The sequence below is a fragment of the Mobula hypostoma genome, chromosome 16 (genome assembly GCF_963921235.1).
Source record: "Mobula hypostoma chromosome 16, sMobHyp1.1, whole genome shotgun sequence".
NCBI classification, from domain to species: Eukaryota; Metazoa; Chordata; class Chondrichthyes; order Myliobatiformes; family Myliobatidae; genus Mobula; species Mobula hypostoma.
Window position 1 is genome coordinate 31,302,160 of NC_086112.1, and position 23,454 is coordinate 31,325,613.

Here is a 23,454-nt window from a genome sequence, read left to right on the forward strand (position 1 = left end):
CCTCCATTCAGGGCCTCCGAGTCATTCCAGGTGAGGAAATTCTGAATTCGGCCATTCGGCCCATGAGGTCTGCACCGCCATTCCGTCATGGCTGATTTATTATCCCTCTCAACCCATTCTCATTCCTTCTCCCCATAACCTTTAATGCCCTTATTAATCAAGATCTTATCAACTTACACTTTCAATATACCCAATCACATGGCCTCCGTCGTCGCCCCACAGATTCACCGAACTCTGGGTAGACATTCCTCTTCGTCTCTCTCTGACCATGTACAACCATGATTATATTTGATTTGAAATAAAAGTGAAGAGAGGTTAAAAGGGTGGTGTGTGTGTGTATATATATATAAAACCTGTACATCCTGTTCTTTGCACACTACATATACACACACCAAGCCGCCGTAGAACTCCGACGGTGCTGCAACATTCCAGTCCAAGAATCACGTGACACGGACGACGACATTCCAATCCCTGGATCACGTGACACAGCAGCGCGCTCACGTGGCCGGTTTTTACTTTGCAAATGGCTTTTGTCCGCTGAATGCTTCAGAGTCGATCCAAGCAGGAAGAGCTTTGCGGTGCGAAGGTGGTATTACATTCGTTCCTCTCGCCTTCGGTGTCAAAAGAGCAGGAAAAAGTTGCAATTGAGACTGAACGCTTCTGATCCAGTGACTGTTATTGCACTGTTGGAAGGTTCCGTGCACCATGTACCATACCATAGAAGTGTCAATCCCGTCCTTCCGATATGAGGAGAGCGATCTGGAGAGAGGATACACGGTAAGCGGAGATCTGCATGCTTCCGAGGCCGCTACGTGCTTGTCCACATTACTGGGTGATAGTAATTGCAATTCCTTCCGCTTTCCTCCTCGTCCCTGATGCTCATTCATACACGTCTGACATTCAGAGGTCGGATCCAGGGGGATCCGGGTTAGGATGGCATCTTGGGATTGGTCGGCGGCGTTGCAATCTAGAAGTCCTGCACTTTCAGATCAATACTGAATAAGCGCTTTTCGCTTGTTACGTAAAAGCAGAATTGCTTCCAGATCTTACTGCTTGCGAAATATAATTTTGCAATATATTTTTGGTCCGGTGGCATAGTCACTGAAGCGCTTTTAATTTTACATGTTCGAACGACAATCAATATGATGCACAGGCTAGTGAGTTGTTTGTGAAGTTACATTCTCTCCGTAATTCACATTACTTGACATATCAATGAAAATTATTAGATAAGTGTTTGATGCTGGAATCTAGCTGGCTACATTCCTAACCTGACGTGAACTTTTAAGTTCCGGTCTTTTTTTCTCTTTTTATTATATTTGAACTTAAGCTAAAGTGCTCGCTGGGGTTTAACTCAAAGTTCAAAGTAAATTTATGATCAAAGTACATGTCGGTCTCCAAATACAACACTGAGCTTTTTAAAGTTTCTGTTGAAGTTAAACATTTTTAAAGAAAAAAATTGACATGACGTGAGCTTGCGCTTATAATTCAAAGCGAAACAACAGCCCTTCAGGTAGAATTGAATGAAAACGTTTTGCATTTCACACACACAATTCCCTAAGTAAACTGCACATATCGCCACATCGTTTTAATAGCAACGAAATTTAAAGTATAATGATAAAATCAAGCTCTAGGTAATTCGGTTCATTATTGTCATGTGTTCCAAGATACAGTGAAAAAGTTCACTTGCATACCGTTCATATAGGTCAGTTCATTACAACAGTGCATTGAAATAAAATAAGGTAAAGCAGAGTTATAGAGATGGTACAGTAGATGTAGACAATAAACCGCAAGGTCATAACGAGTTACACTGATTTGCATATTGCAGATCATTTTGTTTAAAACAGTTTCAGTCACCAATGAGATTTCTGTCTATTGATGCAGTTTACAGCATGGGGATAGATATTGGACAAAAAAAGTCAGTATGCCTTTTTAATGCTTGGACTGTTTTGGTACTTTGTTTTAGTTCAATCATTGCTGAAATTGAATTTCTGTGAAGATAAATAGAAATTGGATTGGCTATGCAATTCTGTCTGCAAGTTCACTGGGTTGAGGATATACTTTATTGTCTTTAATCCAGACAGCAGATAAAGTCACATTATGAAATTTTTAACCTCATCACTTGACAACTCCAGAAAGTTGTCCTCTACTGTTGGCTGCTGATGACAATGGATGATAAGTCACACAACTTTAACAGAAGGGAAATACTCTCCTGATATTTTGAGAGTCGGTTTTTGATGAGATGATATGATTTTGCTTCAGAGATGAGATTGATATCTTTGCTGTCATCCATACAAAAGAGGGGAGTATGTCAAAATAATTTCATTTGACCCTTCTTTTCCAATTACACAAACTTGGTAACCATTGTAAATCCCAAAAGTAGTCTTATGAGAAGGAGACTTCCTTCGAGACAGAAAGGCTTCAAGTTCATGTTGCCTTAGTACTCTACCATGGGACAGACATTGCACCAGATCAGTCATTAATTCTCCACCCTTAGCAATAGTTGTATGAGAATGACAGCAAATGCTTTTACAAAACTATAATGAGTGTGTGGTAAACATTGGCCATTTGGTTGCTGATATCTCAGTATGAACAAAGTATGAAAACATGTTCAGTTTGAGTCAATTCTCTTCATGTTATAATAAGCTTTCTACGTGTGTCAGAGTATTTTCTGCTAAAGACAAAAAGTTCAATGTCTTTAACAAATTTTCTTCTTTTTCATTATATTATGCATTCCATGCCTGATTTCTGTAACCGTTTACACCCTTTTTACTTCCAAACAAATGCACCAACTATACCTGATATAAAGAGCTGTTTGGGCAAATGAAAATGCTTAATTAATGTGCTGCTCTGGATTCTCTTAATTTCATTTGAAAGGCATGCACAGACTTGATTGTAAATGCAAGAACCAAAGTGAAGTGAGATCAGAAGGTTAGCTTATAATGAGCTCTTCAGGATTTTGTGAAATTCAGTTCAGCTCAAAAATCTTACACGTCTATGTTATTTATTCAAAACAGTTTATATGCACTTTATTTAAACAATCTAAGAGCTGCAAAGGTGTTGCTGCAGGCTGAGATTGATCCTTTGACCAATTGTTGAAAAGCATTAGATTAGGCCATAGTAAACAGATAGTGTTTGTCCTTTTAACTTGCTGTATTGCATTCAGGGCTCCACTATGTGAAGAGAACCAAATGCACATTGGGCAAACGTTCAGTCTGCTTTTGGCTTCCATCTGCTTTATTTTTATTCTGCTTCCATTTTAGCCTATATCATTGACCGCCTGTTCTGTTCCAACAAAGCCGAACATGAGCTATCATCTTCTGACCAGGCGTGTTACCAATCTTCAAAAATCAACATTGAGTACAACAACTTAAGATGACCAGCCTTTACAGTTTGTATCAGATTCTGGTGATGATGAGGATCAGCCTTGTTACACTAGTCAGTATTCTTCATTCATAGACATTGCCTGACCTGCTAAATACTTCCATCATTGTCTGTTTTTTTTCCAGATTTCCAGTATCTGCCATGTCCTGTAAATCATTTTATATCTGATCCATTCTTATTCACCTCTTTGAAATTACACCCTCCAAACCAGGGATTCCCAGCCAGGGATCCATAGATCCCTCAGTTAATGGTAAGGCTCCATGGCTTAAAAAACATTGGGAATCTCTGCTCCAAACAGATCAGTCATGGTTTGCCTCCTTCACTATTAGCAGGCAGCAGTATCTGTCCTGTGGGGGAGTGCCTTATTCTGATAGGTTGAAAGTTGCTTCCATTGTGATTGGTTAGTTTAGAAGCTGCAGCTGGTTTTCTCATTGGATGGATGCCTGGTGTCCAGTTTCAAATATCCTGGTATGTAAAATAGCAAATGGAAGGGGCCTGCTCTCTTGTTTAAGGTGAGACCACTGGGAAGGTATGCTCTGTGTGCACTTTTAATTATGTTTTTTGAGTATTCAGCTTTGTAGGGCCTGTAACTTGGGGAACATGATTTGGTCAAATTTTTACTGTTTGTAAATAAATTATTAAGATACCTATTTGAAGTCAGTGCATTTCCTGTCTTACTTGCCAGACCCACAAACCTGATTCAATATTACAGCATCATTTTTTATTGAATGCCTTCCAGTCTCCACTCTTTCACAAACCTTCTTTTCCTCTGCTCTGTACATGTTTTGCAACGTAAAATATTTGCTTAAAACTTAAAACTTTTCCTGATTGTGATGTAAAGTTATTGACCCAAAGTATCAGCTCATTTCTCTCACCAATGCTGGCTCATCTGCTGAGTATTTTTAACATACTGTTTTTTTTTGCTTTTGATTACCTTAATCAAGTTGACCTGTTGAAAAGCCATAAAGTCTCCCTTTCTTTCATTCAGAATCTGATCAAAATATCTTATTATTAAACCTGTTAGCAAAGTTATATTTATAATACATAGCAATATCTTTTATAAAGTCATCACGATAAGCTAAGTATTGGTTATTCAACTTATTTGGGTTAAGGGCTGTAATGACAAAAGAAGTATCTTGCAAGAACTTGTAGCATGATTAGTCATCTTCAGAAAAACACAGGTATTTTAATATAATGCCACTCGAACTGTGGAAAAAAACTTCTAATTAATTTTCAACCTTCCAAAAAAGGTGATTCAACCTCAGTGGAAAAAGCCTGCTTGCATTCACCTTCTCTATACCTCTCAATTTTGTATACCTCCGTCAAATGTCTCCTCATTCTCATGCACACAAGAGATTCTGCAGATGCTAGAAATCCAGAGCAACCACACACAACTTTCGGGCTGAGATCCTACATCAAAACTAGAAAGGAAGGGAGGAAAATCCCAGAATAAGAAGGTGGGGGAGGGAAAGGAGTACAAGCTAAAGGGTGTTAGGTGAAGCCAAATGTTTGGGGAGGGGAATGAAGTAAGAATCTACGAGAAGAAGGAATCTGAAGGAGTGAAGAGTGGACTATGGGAAACAAGGTGAGGAGGTATACCAGTGAGAGGTGATAGGCGGGTAAGGAGAAGAGAAGAGGGAGGCTAGAATGTGGAATTGAAGGGGGGGGTGATTACTGAAAGTTGGAGAAATCATTGTTCATGCTATCAGGTTGGATGCTAATCAAATGGAGTATGAGGTGTTGCTTCTCCAACCTGAGAGTGGCCGCGTCATACCAGTATCATTAATCTATGTTAGGTTTCACCAATGTAGAGGAGACCTCAATGAGAGCACTGGTTGTGGTAGATGACCCCAAAAGTTTCTCAGGTGAGGTGTTACTTCACCTGGAAGGACTGTTTGGGACCCTGAATAGAGATGAAGGAGATGAATGGTCAGGGCTAGCACTTTTCCACTTGCGAGGATAAGTGCCAGGATAGAGACTGTGTGGAGGGACAAATTGACAAAGGAATCACAGAGGGAGCAATCCTTGTGGAAAGTGGAGTTTCGTGGCCACCTCTACCTTAGTGAGACCCAACGTAGATTAGGGGATTGCTTTGTTGAGCGCCTTCACCCCATCCAGAGAAAGCAGTTGTTTATTTTATATATAGTAACTTCCAGAAACAACAGATTTCATGACATATGTCAGTGATAATAAACTAGATTCTGATTCTTATGTATTGATCAGTGTTGATCTGGTTAAATAGTGAGTAAGACTCAAGGGCTGAACAGTTTAAAAACTCATGATTAATATCAACAGATTGTTTCTTAGCTTATTTCAGTCCCGCCTGCCTTAATATTTACTACAGTCTTGCATTGTACAGTTTGTTATATCTGTCACTTTAGAGACCACACTTGGAATACCATGTATTTGCATGGAAGATAAGGGAAAGTAAGGTAGTGCAAAAAAATTGAGAGGCAGGTCCAGATATTTGGAGGGTACGGCCTAGATCCGGGTTAGGATCTGTTCAGCAGTCTTATCACAGTTGGAAAGAAGTTGTTCCCAAATCTGGCCATACGAGTCTTCAAGCTCCTGAGCCTTCTCCCGGAGGGAAGAGGGACGAAAAGTGTGTTGGCTGGGTGGGTCGTGTCCTTGATTATCCTGGTAGCACTGCTCCAACAGCGTGCGGTGTAAAGTGAGTCCAAGGACGGAAGATTGGTTTGTGTGATGTGCTGGGCTGTGATTACGATCTTCTGCAGCTTCTTCTGGTCTTGGGCAGGACAACTTCCATACCAGGTTGTGATGCACCCTAGAAGAATGCTTTCTATGGTGCATCTATAAAAATTAGTGAGGGTTTTAGGGGACAGGCCAAATTTCTTTAGCTTTCTCAGGAAGTAAAGGCGCTGGTGGGCCTTCTTGGCAATGGACTCTGCTTGGTTGGACCAAGTCAGGTCATTTGTGATATTGACCCTGAGGAACTTAAAGCTTTAGTACAGATTGTGACTTGCCTGACAAAGCAAATATAATGACAATAGTGCATTCCAGAATAACAAGCATATATTTATGGCCTATCACACAATCTACTGGAAGAACTCAATGGGTCGAGCAGCATCAGGCTGAAACTCTGCATCAGGACTGAGTGGAGGGTTGAGCTGGCCAGCATCGAGTATGTTTCATGTGAGCATTGCTTGCAAACTGTGTTGCACTGACCTCCGATATAGCTCAAGTACTTACTCAAATAGGATGAGCAAAAAGAATGACAAAATCAAGAGTTTTTTTAATATTATGAGAAATGGAAGTAAATATCCACGATAAGTGTGGAGTATATCAACTTTATCTTGAATATCCTGAGATGGAATATGATTAGATAAACATGGTATACTTAACATAGAACAGGAACCAGTTTTTCATCCTGAGGTGTTTGTGCTATTCATGATGCCGGTCAAAAATAGTCCCATCCGTCTGCACAAGGTCCAATTCCCTCTTCTCTGCCTGTTTATATGTGTCTAAGTGTTTCTTAAAATTTGCTATTTTCTCGGTTTCTACCCCTTGCCTTCCAGCCTATGTGTGAAAAAATCGTGCCTTTAAACCTTCCCCCATCACCTTTAAACCATACACTCTTGCATTTAGACCATAAGACAATTATAAATGGACAATTATAAATTATAAATGCATTTCTAGCTGGGGAAAATAAACTTTGACTATCTGCTCTATCTGTGCTTTTCATAATTTTATTTATTAACAGACATCATTTCAATGATTCTAAATGGCATTTCAAAATCTTCAATGTTTATCTGTCTCTCTAGATTTCATATGTCTTTGTAATTTCAAAATTTCAGACCCACAGCAAGAGACTTGGGCTTATGCATGGGTTGAATTGTGTATCTTCTCCCAAGGTGGGTCAATAAATTGGAGAAAGATAGACTTTTATTAAAGAAACACCAGTTTCATGCCTATCTCTAGTGATAATAACTTCATTAGTTCTAATTAATGAAATTAATTTAAATTCTTTAGTAGAAGTGGGGGTCCAGATCTAATAAACTGGGAAGAATGTATCTTCATTGAAGAGAGATGTCATCTATCTGAAATCATGGGGAAAGAGATGTACACGTGTGTAGAATAGCGTATGCATCTAGTGAATGATGGGAAATTGGTTCCATGTTCAGAGGGGAATGGAGAAGCAATGATTGATTGAAAGAGTTTGGGTGGGGACAGAGTCGAGTTTGTGGGTTGAATTGAGGTCAAAGGATTCCGAGATGTTGTTTCTCTCAATATCCTCAGGATAATGAACAAAGTCAAGTCAGGTTAATGAACAAAGTTTGTGTGAGGACTGCATGGGGTCCTTCACAATACTGTTAGCTTTGTGGGTGCAAAGATTAGTCTACAAATAAGAAAATTGGATTGAGTGCTTCAGAACTGTCCACTAGCTATTCCAGAAAAAATGAGGCTTGGAATTAAAGCGTGATCATATATCTTGGCTGTGCATTTGGCATGCCTTGTGTGGGATGTCCTGAAGTCTGAGACATTCATTGAAAAGATGTGCTGTAAGATTATTGTTATTTTTGTTCTGCTGTTTGAATTTTGCCCCAGTACAGTTTTTTCCTGGACGATTGACAAGTTCACTTCTGCATTTAGAACTTTACGTGGTATGTATTTTTTAAACTTGTCCCCAGAGTTTATGATTTGTAATGTTAGCAACTAATATCATCTTTGTGAACAGATGTATAACTTTTTGTTTTGCTTCCTAATTTGATGAGAGTAGATACTCTCGGGATTCCACACACAATGTGTTTGAACAAAGAAGGAGGTGTGGTAGAACTCTGTCATTTATAAACATAAATAATTCTGAAAATATAACTTTATATAAAAAAAGGCAGGTAAAAAGATCACTGATTTATGTATTAAGTAACTTGTTAGCAGGAGTATGTACTGTGTTTGGTGGCGTGACCCTGTAAGGTGACAAGCAAAAATGAATTCAACACTTTGAATTGTCATTATTGCATAACTTGTGTCAAACATTCTGACTGAGCTTACAACTGTCCCTGGTATAGCAGTTTTGGGTACAAAGTTATTTGTGCAAAGTATCTAATATAACTGCACGCTCTCCTCAATTTTAATCCATATATTAAAATAGATGGAATTTGGGGAATCTTCTTGTACTCTCCTTCTGCACTCTGATAGCTTGTGGTATCTTGTGTGGTAATGAACAGGCAAATTAAATGACCAGACTTCAAATAATACATAAGCACAGATCAAAAATGTTGATTAACTTGTGAAGTAATCAATGACTTCTGGAGAGTATTTATTGATGATATGGAATGCTTGTTGTGTGAAAAGTGATCAGACAATTTTTCACCTGACTTTGCTGCCAGTGTGCCATATTGACAGTGAGATTGTGCAACAGCATCATATATTTTAGAAATACATTAAATTGCGAGTGTGTTATAGAAAGTATTTGCTACGATTATAGGCTTTGTAGAATTATGAAGGAAAGAAAGAAACAGCATAAGGGCAGGAATGCAAGATCTAATTCTATGTACCTATAACATGATTTGAGGGTTCGTATCCCACCATGTCAAGTTTATGCTGAATTTTTAATATTCTGAACTGAATTTTATAAATTGCAGTTATTGGAATCTGGAGTTTAAAAAAACTGCTTGAGTATCACACTGGGTTGACAGTATCCTTGAAGGGAAATTAGATGGTCAATGTTTTTGGTTGAGATCACTTCAGTCCAGATGAAGGATCTTGACCAGAAACGTTGACAGTCCGTTTCCCTCCACAGGTGCAGCCTGAATTGCCGAGTTTCTCCAGCATTTTGTGTTTTGCTAAAATAAATAGTTTTATTTTGTCGGACGGTAATACTGTAATGAAGTATTTATTGGATGTCATCCTGTTCACTGGAACATGTTCAGGCAAGGGAGTTTATGGTCTTTAATTGGTCTGGTCAAGGTATGATGGAATTGACTGCAAAAGGAGTGTCTGCATTAGCCTTTTGTCCTCTATACAAAGGGGTAATAATGCAAATGCAGCCTTTGGCATGAAAAGAAGAAAAATGAAAAGGTGGAAGAAAGAAAATGCAGCAACCAATTTCAGGAGGCCATTTCCAGCTGGACCTTCTATGATTTAATGAGAATGATGCTTCAATAAACAGAATTTCAGTTCTGGGTTCTCTTGTAGCCCCCCCCATCTTACCTTTCCCTCGATTATTAATTATTTTGGTATCAGCTTGACCACAATGACAGAACGCAAGAGCAAGAGCAAATCGACATAGCAGAATTTATCATGCATCTAGTCAGAACAATAACCAGTGAAATGTCAATTAATCATCTGGTGCACTGCTTTGACTCTGTTCTGCATGTGATTGCCTACTGTCTTCCTCCTGCCATCGCTTATACTCTAGTTCCCAGGGGCTGCATCATGTTGCTGGAAGGCTTTAAATGGTGAAGATGGAAATGAAGGATAACTGTAGGCCTAATAGTTCGGCTTCAGACTGCAGCCCTTATAAGTAACAGTGGATTAGATGAGCTGGCCCAGAGAAAAAGAAAGGTGGAGTGCTAAGGGTAGGAACTGAAGTTATACATTATGGAAATAGGCTCCTCTGCCCAGCTCGTCCATGCCTGTCAAAGTGCCTTCCTGAGCTAATCCAATAATTGCTTGCATTTCGCCCACGTCCACCTCTGTATCACTATCCATAAGCTATCCCCAATACCTTTTCACATTGCAATTGTATCTGTCTCAACTGCTTACTCTGGCAGCTTGTTCCATGTACCCACCACCCTCTATGATAAATCCCCTCACATATCCTTTAAATCTTTCCATGCAAAAGCAAGTCTAGCCTATGCAATCTCTGCTTGTAACTCAAGCCTTCCAGTCCTGGAAACATCTCAGTGAAACCTTTCTGCACCCCCTCTCGTTGAATCACATCTTTCCTGTTTGGGGGGGGGGTCGGTGGTCTTGTTCCATTTTGTAGGGGGTGGGGAGGAGGGTTTTTGAGGTTGATGATCAGATGCCGTCCTTTTTTTGTGCAGGGGAGGGGTGGGTTTGATGTTTCTCTCTGAATGACTTTCATGTTCTGTATTTTTTTGTATCATGGTTATCTGGAGAAGACAAATTTCAGAGTTGTGTATGGGTATATGCTTTGATAATAAATGAATCTTTGAACCTTTGACCCTGTAATGTAGTGACTAAAACTGTACACACTATTCTGGGTGCAGTTTCATCAATACACTTTGTAACTGTAATAGTATATCCTGATTCTTGTTCTCAGTACCCTGTCTGATGAAAGCAAGCCATATGCCTTCCTTGTCTGGCCTCTTACAGTGACCAATGTATGTATTTGTACCTCTAGCTCTCTGAGCTCTACAAGACTTCCTGGGGTCCCCTCATCACTGCGTAAGCCTGATCTTGTTTAACTTCCAAAATGTATCATTTCACACTTGTCTGAGATGAATTCCATCTTTGCTTTCTTTCCCAGATGACCTACAGTGGATCCTGTTGACACCACTTTCACTCTTCACACCACCAATATGGTTCAAACTGACTAATCACTCAAACTACATTTTCATCCAAATTGTTAACATATCTCCATCACTGATACCTGTGGCACACCACTGTTCACAGACCTCAGAGAAACAAGCCCCCCTCCCCGCCAATTATCATCCTCCGACTCTTTCCACCAAACCAATTTGGTGTCCAATTGACCTGCACACCCTGGATGCTATATCTTGCTTCCAAACCAGTTTACCATGCAAGACCTTGTCAGAAGCATTACTAAAGATCATGTAGGCCTGTCTTCCACTCTGTCCCAGTCAATCTAATTGGTCACTTCATCAACAAGCTCAAATAGGCAGCCATATCATAACTTGAAAAGGTGAACTGTTTTTCCACTGAAGCTTTGAGAAAGTTTGGAATGGCAGAATTCCTTTCTGAGCATTGAGCACTTGAGTTCTAGGAGGCCTGCCAAGGAAGTTCATTGCTTATACCTGTTAGCTGGCATCTGTAACAATAAATCTTCATGAATGAATTCTGCAACACAAGTCCTTCCTTCCCTCACAAGAGGGAGGGACACAGAATTGGGCTGCAGTCCATTTATGCTGTTGACTCCCTCCTCGTGCAGATTTTGCCTCAGTTACCTTCTGTAGCCTGTTGATTTTGAATGCTATATTGAATTATGGGGTATATTCACTATGATATTATGTGCTGCTGTTTCTACTGTTTTGGCAGGAGATGCTCTTATCCACCTGGAGGGAAAGTCCATAAGACCAAAAAAGCATAGAAGCAGAATTAGGCCATTTAGCCTATTTGACTCTGCTCCAACATTTGATCATGATTGATTATTTTCCCTCTCAACCCCATTCTCTTGCCTTCACCCTGCCCTTACTAATCAAGAACCTATCAATCTCCTTTTTAAATATACACAATGACTTTGCCTCCTCAGAATTCCACAGATTCACCACCCTCTGCCTTAAGAAATTCTTCCTCATCTGTTCCAAAGGGACTTCCTTGTATTCTGAGGCTGTGCCCTCTGGTCCTAGACTCCTTGACTATTGGAAACATCCATTCTATCAAGGCCTTTCAGTATCCAATAGGTTTCATTGAAGTCTCCCTTATTCTTCTAATCACAAGTAAGTATGATGGAGTGCAATTCATACAAGGTGAAAGAGCTGAGAAACAAAATGCACTTACTGCTTGGAGACCAGAAGAAACAGTGATGAGGGGAAAGTGCAATTCAAGTCAAGTCAAGACTCAAGTCAAGTCACTTTTTATTGTCATTTCAACCATAACTGCTGGTACAGTACACAGTAAAAACGAGACGTTTTTCAGGACCATGGTGCTACATGAACAATAGAAAAACTACATGGAACTACGTAAAACAACACAAAACTACACTAGACTACAGACCTATCCAGGACTGCATAAAGTGCACAAAACAGTGCAGGAACTACAATAAATAATAAACAAGACAATATGCACAGTAGTGGGCAGTAGGTTGGTGTCAGTCCAGGCTCTGGGTATTGAGGAGTCTGATGGCTTGGAGGAAGAAACTGTTACATAGTCTGATCGTGAGAGCCCGAATACTTTGGGGCCTTTTGCCAGATGGCAGGAGGGAGAAGAGTTTGTGTGAGAGGTGCGTGGGGTCCTTCATAATGCTGTTTGCTCTACGGATGCAGTGTGTGGTGTAAATGTCTGTAATGGTGGGAAGAGAGACCGCGATGATCTTCTCAGCTGACCTCACTATCCGCTGCAGGGTCTTACGATCTGAGATGGTGCAATTCCCGAACCAGGCAGTTATGCAGCTACTCAGGATGCTCTCAATAAAACTTCTGTAGAATGTGGTGAGGATCGGGGTGGGAGATGGACTTTCCTCATCCTTTGCAGAAAGTAGAGACGCTACTGGGTTTTCTTTGCTATGGAGCTGGTGTTGAGGGACCAGGTGAGATTCTCCCACAGGTGAACACCGAGAAATTTGGTACTCCTAACGATCTCTACGAGGAGTCATTGATGTTCAGTAGAGAGTAGTCTTTCCGTGTCCTCCTGAAGTCAACAACTATCTCTTCTGTTTTGTTCACATTCAGAGACCTGTTGTTGGCTCTGCACCTCCTCTCTCTATGCTGACTCATCGTTCTTGCTGATGAGACCCACCACGATCGTGTCATCGGCAAACTTGATGATGTGGTTTGAGCTGTGTGTTGCAGCACAGTCGTGGGTCAGCAGAGTGAACAGCAGTGGACTGAGCACACAGCCCTGGGGGGCCCCCGTGCTCAGTGTGATGGTGTTGGAGATGCTGCTTCCAATCCAGACTGACTGAGGTCTCCCAGTCAGGAAGTCGAGGGCAAGAATGAGCCCTGAGCCTGCCATCATTCTCAGTGGTTCTTGAACTGCTGCTGTCTCAGGGCTAACCCAAGGATGAGCTTTGGAGCTTTTCACTTGTGTCACTGCTGTTGTTAGATATTGAGTGCCATCTTATCCCGGAAAGGAGCTGGGACCTTTTCTTCTGATCTCCAACCATGTTTCTCAAGCATCAGGACTGAGTCAAGATCAGTGAGTGGCGACCATCTCTTGCTTATCTTTATGGCGTAAGCACAGAAGCCTCAGTTCAGCTTTTGCAGAAGCACAAAGTCTGTTGGAGGTCTGACAACTTGGTCAAAGTTCTCTTGTGCAACAAATATTAACTGTAAGATCCTCGTGTTTAAATGATGCAATTGTGCTCATGGTGATGACATTCACTTTCTAAATGAGATCACAATGTATCAGAAACACCAGGAATAGAATGAAAGATACAGGGCATATTATGCAAATAGAATAAATTTGTTGGTAAATTTTAGTACTGAGGAGTATAATACAGCTCAGATATCATCAAAATATACAAAAAATAATGGAATGCAGAAGGCATCTATTCAGCCCACTGGGTCCATGTCACCGTCTGGTAAAGCAATCCCATTGGTTCAATTCCCCTTCTCCTCTTTTCCCTATACCCCCTTGCAGCTTATTCTCTCTGACATGTACACATTAATTCCCCTATTATTTTTGCCAATGCCCCTCTCTGAGGAGTAATCTATAATAGTCAATTAAACTGCCATCATGAGTTTGGGCTGAGGGAGGAAAATAGAGCATTGTGGAGAGAATGCGCTAGTTACACTGAAACAGTGCTGGAGGCTGGGATTGAACCTGTGTGCCTTGAGCAATGAGACAAGAGCACGAACAGCTGTGCTAACGTGCTGTGCGAACGTACTGTCCTCTTACAGACTTACTTTAACTGGCAAAGTGATGAGTTTTCTCATTTTATTAGAATGGAAGTATTTTCATTTTTTTGTGTCACAATGATAATGGCCTTGATGATGGGAGCATGAAAATCTTTGAAGGCGTTGCTGACAGGAGACAGATTCCAATCACATTTCCTGGCACAACAGAGTAATGAGTCCACCGCAGTTCATTTTAAAAGCTGAACTGTGAAGAACCAAATGCTGAGCCATGTTTTTATCTGCTTATAGCTAGGAAGTTAACACTCCATTTGTCAAAAGAGTTTTTGCAATAACTTGATAATGTTATCACGTCATGAGTGAATGCTGTTTGGTCTGACCTCGGACGTTGCTAGGTTACCAACAATACATAGAATAATTTTGTCTATTAAAATAAAACTTTTTTAAAAAACCTTGGAAAACATGTTATTTTTCTCATCTGCACAACCTTATTTATTTATCATACAAAAATGAACAATATTTTACTGTGTTTCGGTCAGACTGTTTGACCTTATATCATCACCAGTATCCAAAAGCCCAGATAAGAACAGGAAAATAATAAGGGTACAAGGGAGACGGCAAACTGTAATTATTTGTAGCTTGTCAAGTAAAACCCTTAGGCCACTGACTCAAATCTGAGAAATCTGCACATTTCTACAGACTAACCTTAGCTAACATCAGACAGATATCGCCCATGTTCTCCGACAGTACTGAAATTGCATCAGTTTGTAGCCTCCGAACAACATCATTTGCTTGCAAATAGGTCTTGGTGAGAAGCCCCTAGACGCCCTCTCTGGTATCTGACTTGTGCCTTGTGATTTGTCATGTCTCTTTTGCTATCAATGTACAGTAATTTTAATAGAATCTGACGTTTTGCTTGTGGGATAGAGGAATGTAGATTGTGTCAGTTTATGCTATATATATTGTGCTAAGTCTTCAACACTGATGAAAGCCCAGCTGATCAGAGTGGAGGAGGTTTTCATTCAGATTGTAAAACTTTTTATGAACTGATAGCAACCTATTTAGTAGCGTTAAAGGGATATTAATGAATGAACTGTGAGCATTTACTGTAATTTTTTGAAGTATGCCTTTTGATAGACAATTTTATCTGTTTCACAGTCACTCAGTGCAGCTTAATCTCTTTAAAACTTTTCCTGAATCTTGCTCGTATTTTATTTAGTTTTTACTTTGCTTTACTTTTTACTCTACGGTAGGAGCAATGGTCTGAAGCAGTTCAGTAGCACAAATTTGAATGCTAAGTGATACCAAACAAAGATATCCAATAATCACCTAAACAACAGGAATTCTGCAGATGCTGGAAATTCAAGCAACATACATCAAAGTTGCTGGTGAACGCAGCAGGCCAAGCAGCATCTATAGGAAGAGGTGCAGTCGACGTTTCAGGCCGAGACCCTTCGTCAGGACTAACTGAAGGAAGAGTGAGTAAGGGATTTGAAAGTTGGAGGGGGAGGGGGAGATCCAAAATGATAGGAGAAGACAGGAGAGGGAGGGATAGAGCCGAGAGCTGGACAGGTGATAGGCAAAAGGGGATACGAGAGGATCATGGGACAGGAGGTCTGGGAAGAAAGACAAGGGGGGGGTGACCCAGAGGATGAGCAAGAGGTATATTCAGAGGGACAGAGGGAGAAAAAGGAGAGTGAGAGAAAGAATGTGTGCATAAAAATAAGTAACAGATGGGGTACGAGGGGGAGGTGGGGCCTTAGCGGAAGTTAGAGAAGTCGATGTTCATGCTATCAGGTTGGAGGCTACCCAGACGGAATATAAGGTGTTGTTCCTCCAACCTGAGTGTGGCTTCATCTTTACAGTAGAGGAGGCCGTGGATAGACATGTCAGAATGGGAATGGGATGTGGAATTAAAATGTGTGGCCACTGGGAGATCCTGCTTTCTCTGGCAGACAGAGCGTAGATGTTCAGCAAAGTGGTCTCCCAGTCTGCGTCGGGTCTCACCAATATATAAAAGGCCACATCGGGAGCACCGGACGCAGTATATCACCCCAGTCGACTCACAGGTGAAGTGATGCCTCACCTGGAAGGACTGTTTGGGGCCCTGAATGGTGGTAAGGGAGGAAGTGTAAGGGCATGTGTAGCACTTGCGACATCTCCCTCCCCTTTCTAGATCTTTCTGTCTCTGTCTCTGGAGACAGCTTATCCACTGATGTCTACTATAAGCCTACTGACTCTCACAGCTATCTGGACTATTCCTCTTCTCACCCTGTCTCTTGCAAAAACACCATCCCCTTCTCGCAATTCCTCCGTCTCCGCCGCATCTGCTCTCAGGATGAGGCTTTTCATTCTAGGACGAGGGAGATGTCTTCCTTTTTTAAAGAAAGGGGCTTCCCTTCCTCCACTATCAACTCTGCTCTTAAACGTATCTCCCCCATTTCACGTACATCTGCTCTCACTCCATCCTCCCACCACCCCACTAGGAATAGGGGTTCCCCTGGTCCTCACCTACCACCCCACCAGCCTCCGGGTCCAACATATTATTCTCCGTAACTTCCGCCACCTCCAACGGGATCCCACCACTAAGCACATCTTTCCCTCCCCCCCTCTCTCTGCATTCCGCAGGGATCGCTCCCTACACAACTCCCTTGTCCATTCGTCCCCCCCATCCCTCCCCACTGATCTCCCTCCTGGCACTTATCCGTGTAAGCGGAACAAGTGCTACACATGCCCTTACACTTCCTCCCTTACCACCATTCAGGGCCCCAAACAGTCCTTCCAGGTGAGGCATCACTTCACCTGTGAGTCGACTGGGGTGATATACTGCGTCCGGTGCTCCTGATGTGGCCTTTTATATATTGGTGAGACCCGACGCAGACTGGGAGACCACTTTGCTGAACATCTACGCTCTGTCCGCCAGAGAAAGCAGGATCTCCCAGTGGCCACACATTTTAATTCCACATCCCATTCCCATTCTGACATGTCTGTCCACGGCCTCCTCTACTGTGGAGATGAAGCCACACTCAGGTTGGAGGAACAACACCTTATATTCTCTCTGGGTAGCCTCCAACCTGATGGCATGAACATCGACTTCTCTAACTTCCGCTAAGGCCCCACCTCCCCCTCGTACCCCATCTGTTACTCATTTTTATGCACACATTCTTTCTCTCACTCTCCTTTTTCTCCCTCTGTCCCTCTGAATATACCTCTTGCCCATCCTCTGGGTCAGACCCCCCCCCACCGTCTTTCTTCCTGGACCTCCTGTCCCATGATCCTCTTGCATCCCCTTTTGCCTATCACCTGTCCAGCCCTTGGCTCTATCCCTCCCCCTCCTGTCTTCTCCTATCATTTTGCATCTCCCCCTCCCCCTCCAACTTTCAAATCCCTTACTCACTCTTCCTTCAGTTAGTCCTGACGAAGGGTCTCGGCCTGAAACGTTGACTGCACCTCTTCCTATAGATGCTGCTTGGCCTGCTGCGTTCACCAGCAACTTTGATGTATGTTGCTCCAATAATCACCTATTGCTTTTCAGTGCTTTGCCCAGGTAATAGTTCTTTAATGGGTCAAAATTATCGGCCAGAAATTTTGACAAAAGCAAAATAAAAAGTTCTGTAAAATGCAGATATACGATTCAAGAATCGCCTTTTTTATTATGGCCCAGTCATTTGAAGTGCATCTGAAGCTGAAGGCAAACAAAGCACCAAGTCAAAGGTCTTGAGTGGGCCTGATGACAAGCTGAACACTGGGTCTGGGTCGAGTGAATCTGATCGTGAGCCAATGTTAGACTTCCGAGTTGCCTTTGTTGGGTAGAGCAGCAGTCCCCAACCACCGGGAAACAAAATGATTTGGCGATATGAGTCAGCTGCACCTTTCCTCATTCCCTGTCACGCCCACTGCTGAGTTTGAATGCACGCGAGGTCATTACCGGCGCGTCATCCACGTCAGCGCGGGAAGGAGATCAACTCCTCGAGCTTGCAAATAACGGCGAGCTGAAAAGTATGTTTGACATAACATCTCTGCTGGCATTCTGGATCAAAGTCAAGGCTAAATATCCTGAGATAGCCACGAAAGCACTGAAAACTTTGCTTCCATTTCCGACATATCTCTGTGATGAATGCAGCGAAACCTAAATTGCAGAATAGACTGGACATAAGGAACCCCCCTCGAGTATCGCTGACTCCCATCACCCCTCGATAGGACCATGTTGTTGCAGGGAAACAAGCCCAGGGCTCCCACTGATTCAGCGATATTGGTGTGTTGCAATAATTTTATATGTTCATACGGGGAAAGTATGTGCTACGTGTTTAATATCCAAACATTACTTAAAATGTTATGATGCTATTGACTTGTAAGTGACTTGTAACAATTACAGCAGGGAAACAGACGATCTCGGCCCTTCTAGTCTGTGCCGAATGCTTACTCTCACCTGGTCCCACCGACCTGCACTCAGCCCATAACCCTCCATTCCTTATTCCTTTCCTGGCCATATACCTATCCAATTTTTCTTTAAATGATAATATTGAACCTGCCTCTACCACTTCTACTGGAAGTTCGTTCAACACTTACTTCAAGCTCCCCTGATATCACTATATTATTGTGAGGAAAATATGTGCTGTGTGTTTAATATTAAATTCGCTAGATAAACCCTTCTAGAAACAAAATTGAGTGTATTAGCCACTTACCACCTATATTCCAGTCGTGGTTAACACTTCCCCCCCGCCCCCCGAACAGAATCGCCAAAAAGAATTTGTAGAAAAAAATCGGCACGTACACGCATGCGCACTGGTGCCCGCGCAAGGCTTCATGGTCATTGTAGTCTTTCTCGGGGTAAACATAACTTATTTGACTGCTCTTCTTGTCCGTTGGCAACCCTACCGCGCCCCCCCCCCCAGTCGGCCGGTCCGCAAGAGTATTGTCAATAATAACCCAGTCTGCAGTGCAAAAAAGGTTGGGGACCCCTGGGGTAGAGAATAGTACTATGGGTTTGATGCCAGAGTCCAAGCTGTGTTCTCTCTAGGAGATATAACAGCTGATATACAGCTTTAAAAATACTTGGCTGTTTTTGCTGAAACTGCAAATTTTAAGATGGTGTTGACTGTTTTTTTTAAAAAAAAACAAAACTTTAGACACCAGATGATCACTGTCTTTAAAAGTATATTGGGGGAAGTGGTGATGTGGATGGCAAATAAAACTACTGAGAAGTTTACATAAATGGAAATTTTGTCAAGTTGAGATGCTTGCTCTCTATTTTTAGATTCTAGCCCTCATGTCCAGAATTTAAGTCTCAGAATCATCATGCTGTATTTGGGAGAACAGCTGGAAATTAGACGATTTAACACCACAGAACACTAGTTAACTTTTTACTATATGTGCCCTTTTCATCTGTTTTCACAACCATTGTGGCTCTCAGACACCAAGTGCTGGAAGAGCAGAATTCTTTTGGCTGAGCACTGGTTAAAATCAGTTCACCCTGCGAACACTCTTCAGAAATTGTGTTTTGGAGCTGATTTGTTCTGTCCCAACTGCTCAAGTTCAAGGGAGAAATAGCTTGTCGCAGTACACAAGCAGTGTGCAAATGGTGTAGTAATTATTTCGCCAAAACGTTTATTTGTTGCTAGTTATCAGAATATGTTGCAAGTTGTGAACTTCAAAGGTTCATTTATTATCAAGGCACACAACTCTGAAATTCTTATTCTCCAGATAGCCATGAAACCAAGAAAGAAAAGAATGGCAGCACGATCATCAACCCCCTCCCCCAAAACTCCTTCTCCCTGCACAAAATAAAACAGAAATGGAACAAGCATATTGACCCCTCAAATCCCCCTCCACCGCACACAAAAAACGAGAAAGATTGGGCGAAAAACACAGAATATTAAAAACAAAACTCTATAGTCCAAGTCCATATCCAAAACGCAGAAAACCTGGGTAACATTCTTCAATAGCAGAGCAATTTCCACCAGCGGTCAAAAGGCCAGTCTCCTTTCTCCGATAGCAGAATAGTCCCCCAGTGGTCAAAAGGTAGTCTTCCTTCTCCGATAGCAGAGTGATATATTTTTAAAAAAATGTTTTTTTCCTTTCCCCCTCCTAGTGGTCAAAAGGCCATCTCTCCACACCGATAGCAGAGTAATTTCCCCGAGCTGTCAAAAGGCAGTTTCCCCTGCCCTCTCCGATAGCAGAACGATCCCACCAGGGATCAAAAGACAGGTAGATGGTGCTCACCTTCAGCATTTGCCTCAATGTTTTAATCTCCCTCATTGCTTTAATCAGTGAACAGTCTAAACTTTAATTGGTGAAATGGAGTCGAACATCGGCTCTCGCCCTGTTTCGCAGCGATCTCACCACAAGGTTCACACGTTGCCTCTGTCTCCTGGAATCCTCTTGGAGACTGCAGACAGCTGAAACACCCAAATGATCTCCAAACTGCAAATCACAGGCTCCAACAATTCCAGACCCACATTCAAGACGGAAAACAAATGTGAAATATATTAAAGAAGTGAAGTGTATCATTTTATGATATATCTACAAGATGTCGACCAAAGGAGCATTGTACGCAGGTGACATCTTGACCGGAAGAATTTCGTATGAAATGTAATAAAAACATTCCTGGTCTGGTATATTGACATAAGTATACATGTCCAGGGTATCAATGCCTTGAAAATTAGCTTTTTAGATTAGATTAGTTTAGATTCAACTTTATTGTCATTGTGCCAAGTACAGATACAAAGCCAATGAAATGCAGTTAGCATCTGACCAGAAATGCAAAGAATAGTGTTATTTACAAAATAACTGAGAATAAAAAGTAAGTGCTACAGCACACAAATATAAAAGTACTGAGACAGTACAATATGGGTTCAATACTGCTTAGCACTGTGATGTGAGGTTCAGCATTGTCACAGCCTCAGGGAAGAAGCTCTTCCTGTGCCTGCTGGTGCGGGAGTGGAGGCTCCTGTAGCGCCTACCGGATGGGAGGAGAGTAGAAAGTCCATGGTTAGGGTGAGATGCATCCTTGATAATGTTTTTCACCCTGCCCAGGCAGCGTTTATGGTGGATCTCAATGATGGGCAATTGGGTACTGATAATACACTGGGCAGTTTTCACCACACGCTGGAGTGCTTTGCGGTCCGATACGGGACAATTACCATACCACACTGAGATGCAGTCGGTGAGTACGCTCTCAATGGTACAACAGTAAAAGTCCATCAGTATCCTGGGACAGAGGTGAGCTTTCTTGATGCTGCGCAGGAAATAAAGATGCTGTTGCGCCTTTTTGACCAGGATGGAGGAGTTCAGGGACCAGGTGAGGTCCTCGGAAATGTAGACATGAAGGAACTTGAAGCTTGATATACGCTCCACTACAGCTCCGTTGATGTAGATGCGGACCTGAGTATGGCTCCTAGCGTGCCTGATGTCCACAATGATCTCCTTGGTCTTCTGGGTGTTAAGGGCCAGGTTGTTGTCGGCACACCACGCAGCCAGGTGCTGGACCTTGTCCCTGTAGGCCGTCTCGTCATCCCCTCTGATCAGGCCAACCACCGTGGTGTCGTCTGCAAACTTGATTATAGAGTTAGAACCATGTACAGGAACGCAGTCATAGGTGAAAAGGGAGTACAGAAGAGGGCTCAGCACACAGCCTTGAGGCACGCTGGTGTTCAGGGTGAGAGTGGAGGAGGAGAGGTTGTCTAACTTAACTGATTGGGGTCTGTTAGTCAGAAAGTCCAAGGTCCAATTGCAGAGGGATGAGCTGATACCAAGCTGGTGAAGTTTGGCGATCAGCTTGGAGGGGATCACAGCATTGAATGCCGAACTAACGTCAATGACCAGCATTCTAATGTAAGACTTGGGGCTGTCCAGCTGGGTCAGGGCAGAGTGAAGTGCTGTGGAGATGGTGTCTTCTGTTGACCTGTTGGTGCGATAGGCAAATTGATGGGGGCCCAGGGTAGTGGGCAGACAGGATTTCAGATGTGATGGAACCAGTCTCCCAAAGCACTTTGCAGTGATGGGGGTGAGTGCAACTGGGTGGAAGTCATTCAGGCCCGTGGCAGTGGAAAGCTTCGGCACTGGCACGATTTTTGCATCAGCAGTACAGTACTTTACAATATACTGTATCTAGTTCGAGGAGTAGGGTCTTAACGATGCTGTGGATCATTTGGGGTGATTTGAGTGCAAGTATCTCTTTACCATTTTTGATCAATGACCTGTTACATCTGAAACATTTTCCTATTCAGAGATGTCACTGGTTTCAAATATCCTCCCAGATGCTGCTTGAGCTGCTGAATGTTTCTAGCCATCTAGCCTTTCCAGCATCTGTTTTAGATTTGAGTGTAAAAGGGAGCAAGGATAGTAGTAATGCTTAAGAAACAGAGGGGGCTTAGCTTACCCAGTGATGCAGTAAAATCTCAGCACTTTTCAATGAACAGACAAGTAAAATGGTTAATTCAGCAACTGTGGGACTTTGGTGCCAGACTAGCAGATCTACAGGTCTTTTGTATATTATATGAATTAATGGACCAGGAAACTTTAAATTTGTTTTTATTGGAAGTATTACAGAGTGTTATAAATTTTCTTACAAACCTGGGAGGTTTAAAAAGAGACTGCAGATTTTGGCGGCAGTGTGGGTAACGGAACCAAGTTAAAATTTTATGGAAATGCAGGAACAAGTGCCTTGATGGCATTTGGAGCCCTGATGTGTTAAAGGGAGCACAGGAACCAGAACCCCTTTGTTTTGTTGGGAGTGCAGAGATGAAGACAGGGCTGTTGGCAAAAATCAGCACCCAGTGATCCAAATAATGAATCAGTGGGGTTTCTGAACAATCAGATCATGGATTACCAGGTTTAATGTATTTGGAAAGCAATAACAGTCACATTACCAACACTCAAGTTACTCTTCAAGTGTCTACAAAATGAGTAGAGTGTGAGCAAATGTTTTTCAATACTGAGTGCCCCTGGGAGTTGGCATTATCTATCTTTCTACACTGAAATAGACTTGGGTAAAGATTGTGAAATATCAAAGTTTTGATAAAAGATGTGGTAATTTAGATAAATAATTATTAAGCCCAGACTTAAAATTGATATGCATGGGGGTTTATAATATACATAACAGGTTTAGTTTAAAGTAGAAAAGTGTTATGTTATTTCCATCTTCCCTGTAATTACCTTTGTTGTATAGATTATTATCACTGGGGTGCAGTCTTTTCAGGTTTTGTGCACTTGTAATGCTGAAAATTTGCATTTTTTTTTAAGCAAAATGCATTGTCCATAGTAACAGCAAAAAAGAAGGTTTGATGGGGCTTGTTCCTGGAAGGAGGATGTGCAATCATACTTGGTGGACAGGGGTCGAATGGTGGAGTGCAGATGTTGGTGAAGGACTGAGATGAATGGGCTTTATGTCGAG

At 42.0% G+C, this 23,454-nt stretch overlaps 1 protein-coding gene across 1 annotated transcript in view; it reads left to right on the forward strand.

Moving 5' to 3' along the window:
* The first annotated feature begins 503 nt into the window (after window positions 1-503).
* Window positions 504-23,454, forward strand: part of LOC134357317 (sorting nexin-24-like) — a 163,013-nt gene continuing 140,062 nt past the window's right edge. Inside the window, exon 1 of the mRNA XM_063068716.1 lies at window positions 504-777. Coding sequence (XP_062924786.1) covers window positions 706-777 — 72 coding nt within the window. The 5' untranslated portion in view covers window positions 504-705. The remainder of the gene's footprint in view (window positions 778-23,454) is intronic.